At 43.0% G+C, this 7,747-nt stretch overlaps 1 protein-coding gene across 1 annotated transcript; it reads left to right on the forward strand.

Moving 5' to 3' along the window:
• The first annotated feature begins 1,642 nt into the window (after positions 1-1,642).
• On the forward strand, positions 1,643-7,463 carry LOC119720058 (pollen-specific leucine-rich repeat extensin-like protein 2). Its single transcript, XM_038189578.1, has 8 exons — positions 1,643-1,813; positions 2,238-2,390; positions 2,991-3,152; positions 3,398-3,874; positions 4,181-4,375; positions 4,768-4,959; positions 5,147-5,278; positions 5,640-7,463. The coding sequence occupies exons 1-8, from the start codon at positions 1,773-1,775 to the stop codon at positions 6,601-6,603; spliced, it is 2,316 nt and encodes a 771-aa protein (XP_038045506.1). The 5' UTR covers positions 1,643-1,772; the 3' UTR covers positions 6,604-7,463.
• Positions 7,464-7,747: the final 284 nt, after the last annotated feature.

A 7,747-nucleotide genomic window follows, 5' to 3' on the forward strand; every position in this document is an offset into this window, starting at 1 on the left:
TATGTCCTATTTTTTCTCGAGTTCTGCAAACTTCAAACTTGTAGAATGTAGCCACACTATCCAGCAATCTATCCCGCAAAACTATGGGGACATTTCTATTGAAAACTTGCCCAACATTCTAGAATTGTAGCAAGTCATGGCTAGCCAAGGCCCAGCTGACAGGCAGTCAAAGGGAAAAGGCCGCACACATCAATAAACATGGCGAAAACATGGATTCGTTTACATTTAATGTTCTCAAGTTATTTAATCAGCGGAATTTAAACTTGTATATAGAATGTACTCACACTTTCCAGCTCCCTATCCGTGCAAAAAATATTGGGATCTTTATATTGAAAAAAAATCCTAAAATTTGAGATTTATCAAGTCATGTCGTGACAAAGGCCAGCTGACAGACAGTCACTAAAGTGGAAATGCTGCACAAAAAATATAAACATGGCGAAAACATGGATACGTTCGTCAAACTTTGTGCAGGTTTATATAATTTTGGTCTGCGAACTTCCAACTCCTTGTAGAATGTAGCCACACTAAAACTACCGGGGAATTTGTATTTACAAATTGCCCTAAACTCGAGACTCAGCAAGTAATGTCATTGACGGCCATGGTCCAACTGAACCGGCAGTCAAAGGGAAAATTCTGCACAGAATTTAGAAAAATAAAGACGGCGAAAACGTGGGTGCGTATATTATGTGTACCTTTCTCCAATTATTTTTTAGTCTATAATTATAGTACAAGGCTACGTGGAGCAACAGTATTATAGCAGAGATAGGTGGAATGTCTCCGTAAATCTGTTCTTTGGTCTCGTGCTCACGCCATGAGATGTTCTGAACCCTCATAAGAAGAGAAAGAAGACACAAGCCTTTGCCTCCAACAAAGTGGTAACCAAGGCCAGAGAAGAACTGATATGCAGCACAGAAATATCCGTCTAGGTCCAGGAACCTTGATGCAGCTAAAGCCTCACTTGATGAAGCTTACACAAAAGTAGAAGCACACGTCAAGTCCAAAACCGAAGAATTCGATCGACAACATGCATGATGAAAACAAGCATGCTACTGCATGGTTTCAGCACTTCAGTTCTCTGCTCGGTAAACCAGAGCGGAAAACCAAGCTTGATGAATTCTTCAATCACAAAGTAGCAGATAGCCTGCCGATCCAGACTGAACCTGTCACAATGGAGAAGGTTAAAAAATGTCTGATAACTTAGTTGAGAAACACCAAGACACCAGGCCCTGACACTCCCAGCCGAGTTGCTGTTTATTGTAATGTTCCTTGGAAAGTGAATAGCAGTAGTTATCGTGTAATGTAGCCATGATATACGTTTTGAACAGCGCCTCCATGGGAAAATGGTGTCCAGCCAGGGCCCCTTCCCCCACTATTTGATTTTACGGGGGGCGGGTGTCCGGTGAAAATAAACCCATGTGGACCTTTCAGCATGGATGCAATTTTTGGGCGAACCTCCATGTAACCTCACACCCCCCCCCCCCCCCCACACGCCCCCAAAGGATGAGAAACGGGGCTATACACAATAATGAAAAGAGCGATGTCGAAAGCGGGCAGAAGCGCCCTCAGGAAAATCAACGCGCAAACTTTTGCGTGACGTCACAATCACGTCGCGCGCTTTTCGAAGCGCATCGCAACCACGTTGCGGCAAAGGTAAACACAAAGTTTTGTTCTTGTTTAGCGTTCATCGTGCGAACAAGTGCTTTTTCTGAGTTGCGTATTGCGACGAAAGAGAGCGATTTTGGTTATCAGACTAGCGATCTAGCGATTCTACAATGAATCCTACAACACCGGGAACTCGTTCGGCTAAAAACCGGTAAGTTTATTTTGTTTTCGATAATTATTTGTTGAACTTTTTATGACCGTTTGATTCTTGACTATAATGTGAAGGCTGGTTCATGCTTTGCACAAAAGCGCATGTTAAGCGAATTTTAATGACGTCAACAATTGAAGTTTCTTTGTGACGTTTGCTGCAACCCTATCTGCTCCGCTTGTCATGGAACTCCATGGGAAAAGTATTACAAAGAAAAAAAAATGAGTACGTATACCAATACGAATATTCTTTAAAGAACGAAAAATCAAAGGGCAATAAACATGCATTAGGTATTTTTGTTACACTAGGAAAAGTAAGTACAGAGGGCTGGGATCTTTCAGTCCAATTATTGTAAAACAGCATTAATGAATACAAGATGGCCTTCGAGGAACCGTTTCCCATTCCCTCTTTTGTTCCCTGTAAACAGTGCGACTACTTCCCAGGAAGTGGACGATCATGGAGGGGATAGACCCGTTAGGATGTCCCCCTCCTTAGCTTCCAGGGAGACCCAACTTGGAGGGGATAGACCCGTAAGGATGTCCCCCTCCACGTCTTCCAGCATCACCCAACAATTGCCAAGGTGAAGTTTACTTCAAATACTTCAAACCAGTTTTGCAAACCTTTTCAGATTAAGGGTCGCCATACTTTCGGACATTTTAACTGCATGAACAACACAAATAAAAATCATTCATGTGTCTCTGATTCATGATCGATCTTGTTTTTTTCAACCTGCAATCAGTAGTTCTTAGTAAGCCCTATCAATTAAATGCTCGAACGAACAATCTACAAAGATTAACGACAACTCCAAAATTGTGGCTTCATCCCCTCTCGTAAAAAAAGTCATCGCCTTTGAAAATTGGTGTCTGCATTTGTCCATCCTAAACATGGGCGTTGCGAGGGGGGGGGGCCAAGGGGGGCGCTTGCCCCCCCCCCCCCCCTGGAAAAGCAAAAAACAAAAAGACAAAACAAAACAAAAACGACAAAAAAAGAAAAGAAAGAGAGGCGCGAAGTCAAAGTGGTGTAAATTTTATGAGTTGGGGGGGGGCAAAATGTCCCTGCCCCCCTCTAAAACTGAGAAATCGAGAATATGTTGAAAAATAGTGGAATTTTGGCACCCTCTAGAAAAAAATCCTGGCGACGCCCATGATCCTAAAGTTCCTTATCCGCTCTACTTTTTTAGGCAAGTGTTGGGTAATTTCCCAGTGGTGTCCTTATCACCTCTGGGATTCTACCGGCTGATTGGAACTCCGGATTCGGATCCTCAAAATCTCAGCCGCCAGGGAGGGGCTAGACCCGGTAGGATGTCCCCCTCCGATGAAACCAAGGATGGCCCGCGTCTCAGGTAAAGCTACAACAACGCAGCTCAAAGACGTAACTCTCTCTTTAAAAACACACACTTGATTTTCTGTTTTAAAACCAGCTAGATAAAGAATCTAGATTTTTAATCATACTCATAGTTTGGGTAATATTTCATTAACTTCACTTCATAATTATCCGATGATGTAAAGATGTAATGAAGCAGTGCTCCAGTTGAAGAAACTGACTGTGAGTGTTTGATGATTCTTGATTATCACTTTAACATTGCAGGATCTTGTCGAGACAACCAGCAAATCCACCTGACCCTGTTCAGACGGGAAGCAAAGGCCCGGCAGCAAGCACCAGTATTCAAGATCAAGCCCGCGCCGGCCTTCGTGCCGCATTCTTCGAGGCTCAGCCATCAGCCCCGGTGAAGCTGCCACGCGGTGAGACTACGAAACAACAAGTCCCCCTGCGAAAGGCTCGCCAGACCACCCAACTCGAAGCGCGACAACAGACCGGTGAGTCTTCACGAACCACCCGTGCGAAGGACACCAAGGTCCGCTTCGATCCAACATCAACTGCAGAGCAACCCACCGGAGTTACCATACAACATCCTCGGGATGGGAGAAGCTCTCCGCAGCAAACTACTGCATATACAGGCACCGTAGCACCTGCTATACCTGATGTCAATGCCACTCTGACCACACCACCGGCGCCTTCAGGTGCTGCACCACCTTCGACACCCAGAAAATGTACTCGCAAAAGGTCAGTTTAAGACAGACAACTCGAAATAAGTACTCATCGCATTCGTACATGAAACTGTCAGTTTTATACCAAGCAAGTCATGAAGTTGTGTTTATTTTAGTAATCGAGTGTTCCTATGGCAAAAACAGGTCAGGAATTTACCCCTGGTTGGGATGCAAGTTTATTGCCGATGATCTTAGCAAATATCGCAAGACACTTATATCAGAACAAAAGAGAGGAAGATGATGGTGCATTGTCCTCGTCATAGTCAAAACCTTTCAAGTAGATTATCTTAATTAACTTCTTCTTCAATCCATCATCTTAAAGGAAACACCTAGGTGTCATCCTTAGTCCTCCAACTGAGACATCTAAAAGGATGAGGACGTCCTCTCCTCTCTCTGACGAGGAGGAACCTGAAACGATGACAGCAAAGCAACACGTCACGATTGGCGTGCAGACTGGAAGCATGATAATGACTGGGAACATGGGAAGAACATCACCTCACGAAACCACGGTCAAGAGGTAAAAACATTGCCTGAAAGACGTTTGGTTTGCTACGGTTTTGTCGTTCCATATCTGTCCTTTGTTGAAAGAAAAGAAAAAAACCCAATGAGATTAGACCACGGATCCTCTACACAGATCCTCTGTGACGAGGATCCGTGATTAGACGGAGCGTATTGTTGAAAATAAGGAATTTACAGGGTTTTACTATAATAACTACAAAATCTCATAAAAGAGATAAAACCTACTTGGTGCCTGCGCGAGGTTTTCCACTGATTCTCCCACATTATGATTTTTATGGTTGAATTTTATGGTTAAATCTCCTCAAAGCGGTTGAAGCAAAATCGAAACACTGTCTAAGTACCTCTGATACAGTCATCCTTCAGTTTCTTTTTCTCATCATCCCTCGTCAGGAGACGGGAAAGCCCGTGCCAGCCTACCCTTCCCTTTAAGAAGAGAAAATTCGAATCTGTGACGAGTCTGGAGAGTCACGACAACAGACCCTCCACCTCTCAGACATCAGAGTCGGTAGACTGTTTACCAAGAAAGCACAACCACAACCAGCAGCGTTCACGAGGTATCCATCCTAGATGTGCTTTCATAAGGTAAGCCTCCCAGCTTGAATGTTAACTTGCAAAGAATCATTAACTTCGGTTGAAAAGCTTTCCTGACTTCTAATTCATCAGATGGCACAACTACAACTACAATTTGCCTTTCAAGAATTAATAATGGAAAAGCTGATGCACGTTCTGACTCACTGTACTTTCTGCATATTGTCAAATGTAATTTCAGGAGCATTTTACCACCAATTCCTCCATCAAGGCAGACCACACGCGTACCGACCCCGGAGCGCCCACTAAGAGGGTTCACTTCAGAAACTATTACCCAGCTAATGGGTTTGGTACATCAAGTTTCCTGCAAAAGGTATAAACACAACCCATAGAAGAATTTTGTCTCTGCAAAACAGAAGGAGTTATTTGAAGTTGATGAAATAATCTTACCTCAAAACAATGCTTGTGAAAAAGTGAATCTTCACCCAAATGTTTAAGGAAAACATGTCAAATCATTTGAGGTAGAGGGACCGAAGTGTTGGAAAATATTTTAGAGGGTGACAACAAATTGATTGAAAAATTGAAATCCCTTACTTTAATAACACAACATCTTCAATTTCAAACTGTTTTCAAGGAGGAACACATAATATTTTTACTTTCAGCATTTAGGGCAATACATTACATTAACATGAAACGGTTCTAAATTCAAATTGAATCTGTTTCAAATTGAACAGGAAGCTAAATATAGGACCAATGCCATCCCCCGAAGAAGGCCCTAGTCCAAATAAGAAGCCGAAGTCATCCACCGAGAGCTCGCCAACTCCTCCTGCCCCTAGCCCTATCTCACCCATCAACATCCCATGCTTAGACCCTGGTGATGTAGAAAGTGTGTTGAATGACCAGGGCTGCCCAGTAAGCCTCGGTGCGGGAGATTTCGGCGAGGTGCTACTGATGCGAAAGAAATCAGACGGTGGCCTTTTGGCAGTGAAAAGGCTTAAGTGCTCCAATTGCCCTCAGAAGGCCTACAGAGAGATGCTTGTTGAAATCAAGGCCATGATGGCAGTATCGGGGCTGAAAGAGTTCCCAAGATTCATGGGAATCGTCGACGAAAGCACCTTTGCTATGGAGTTCGTCGGGGACTCAAGGACCTACTCAGCAAAGAGCGTGCATTCCTGCATGCTTGACCGAAGCATCCTGACTATCGCGGACCGCGCTCGCGTATCCATTGACATCACACGCGGTCTGATGGAGCTTCACCAATCAGGTTGGTTACACAACGATCTCCATAATGGCAACGCACTGGTTTGTACCGACTCTACCAGCTGCCAACCAACAGCCAAAATAATCGACATGGGTAAAGCTTCAAAGATCAGCAACCCTCCTCCTCCGAATCGGTTCTGCAAGAACGTGAAGGCTTACTATTACAAGAACTGCCAGCAAATTGCTCCTGACATTGTCGAAGGTATATCACAAGTCAGTGAGGCTAGTGACGTGTACAGTCTCGGTATACTGCTTAAAGATATTGCCCTGAACATCCGGGACCTGAAATACGTCAGAAACCTGGGGATAAGATGTTGCCATAAGAATCCAGCCAGGCGACCGACCTTAGCAACCGTGCTTGGAGATCTGAAGAAATTCCAGGAGAAATTGACGGCGCGGAAAATAAAAGAAACACAGACGAAATATCAGAGAAGATAATGCTTATGGTTGAAGAATAATAAAAAAGAATGAACACATGATATTTCTTCAACCGTCCTCACCTTCGTTCGTGTAAAAAATGGCCTTCCTAGCCAATCACAAAACTGACGGATCTTTTGAAATCCTTCAGAGGTATGATCAGTTGTCTTACCATTGCGTGGAAGTCTTTGGCGGATGTACCCAGATAGATAGGCTTATGTAAGAAGCTGCTGCTTGTTTAGCTTTGCATATTATTATCCAGCACACTTAAAATAAAATGTGAGCATCTCTTCTTTAACCGTTATTAGGGTCCCACATCACCACAGAACCTCTCTATAATTGTCCTAGCTCCTTGCTACCTTCGAATTATAGCCAGCGCAATGCGACCAAGCGCAGTAAGCCTGTCCTGTTAGCCTATATGAAATACTGTGGACACAACAGGAGGGGCTATATTTTGAGTGGGTTAAACTCTTTTGTATACATCGTATACCCAAGTTTACTCACTCAAAATAGCGCCCTCCTTTTGTGTCCACAACATCTCAAATAGGTCAGTCGTAATAGACCTGTCCAGTCACAGTGAATTAGCAAGGGTATCAACGTAGATAAGTCGAAGAATAGTTATTCAAACTTCTTGATTGAACTTGGTCTTATTTGTTTTTGAATGGAGCATTGTGGGCTGCTACTGTATTAAACACGTGGTGATGAAAGGTAGGCCCTATAGAAAATACTTGTCTGTTTAATGAAAACTGAAATAAGTGAAAAATAATTCAAGGATTTGTTTCTCAATTTGTGCACTTTTGATTTCTGTGTCATTTTATTTATAAGTAAAACTGGGCAACGCTTTTGGTTTGTAAGTTTAAATAAAACATTTGCAATCGTCAGCAATTTTACTTGATTTACTGCAGCTTCGACACTTCGGCTCGAAAGCTGGAAATGATTATTTTAGTTTAGACTTCCTAATATTCTACCAGTCTAAAATATCACACCCCCCCAAAAAAAAAAAACCCACACACATTGTATTACAAATTTGAATTACAAGGTTAAAGATGTTTACTGTGTACATGTGTGAAGATTTGAAAGTTAAATTTCAGTTCATAATAAGGCCAAAAAAAAAAGTCTCCGGTTTCTGGTATGGAGCTTGCCCAAAAAGTGGTGCGGCGACGCG

This window comes from Patiria miniata, unplaced genomic scaffold, assembly GCF_015706575.1.
Source record: "Patiria miniata isolate m_02_andy unplaced genomic scaffold, ASM1570657v1 HiC_scaffold_9, whole genome shotgun sequence".
In the NCBI taxonomy this organism is placed as follows: Eukaryota; Metazoa; Echinodermata; class Asteroidea; order Valvatida; family Asterinidae; genus Patiria; species Patiria miniata.

Excerpts from the sequence above, each read along its gene's own strand:
- LOC119720058 (XM_038189578.1), top strand. The coding sequence starts at position 1,773 with ATGAATCCTACAACACCGGGAACTCGTTCGGCTAAAAACCG. Across the intron at positions 2,391-2,990 it reads ATCACCCAACAATTGCCAAG|GCAAGTGTTGGGTAATTTCC; the intron begins GTGAAGTTTACT and ends CTACTTTTTTAG. Across the intron at positions 4,376-4,767 it reads CACGAAACCACGGTCAAGAG|GAGACGGGAAAGCCCGTGCC; the intron begins GTAAAAACATTG and ends ATCCCTCGTCAG.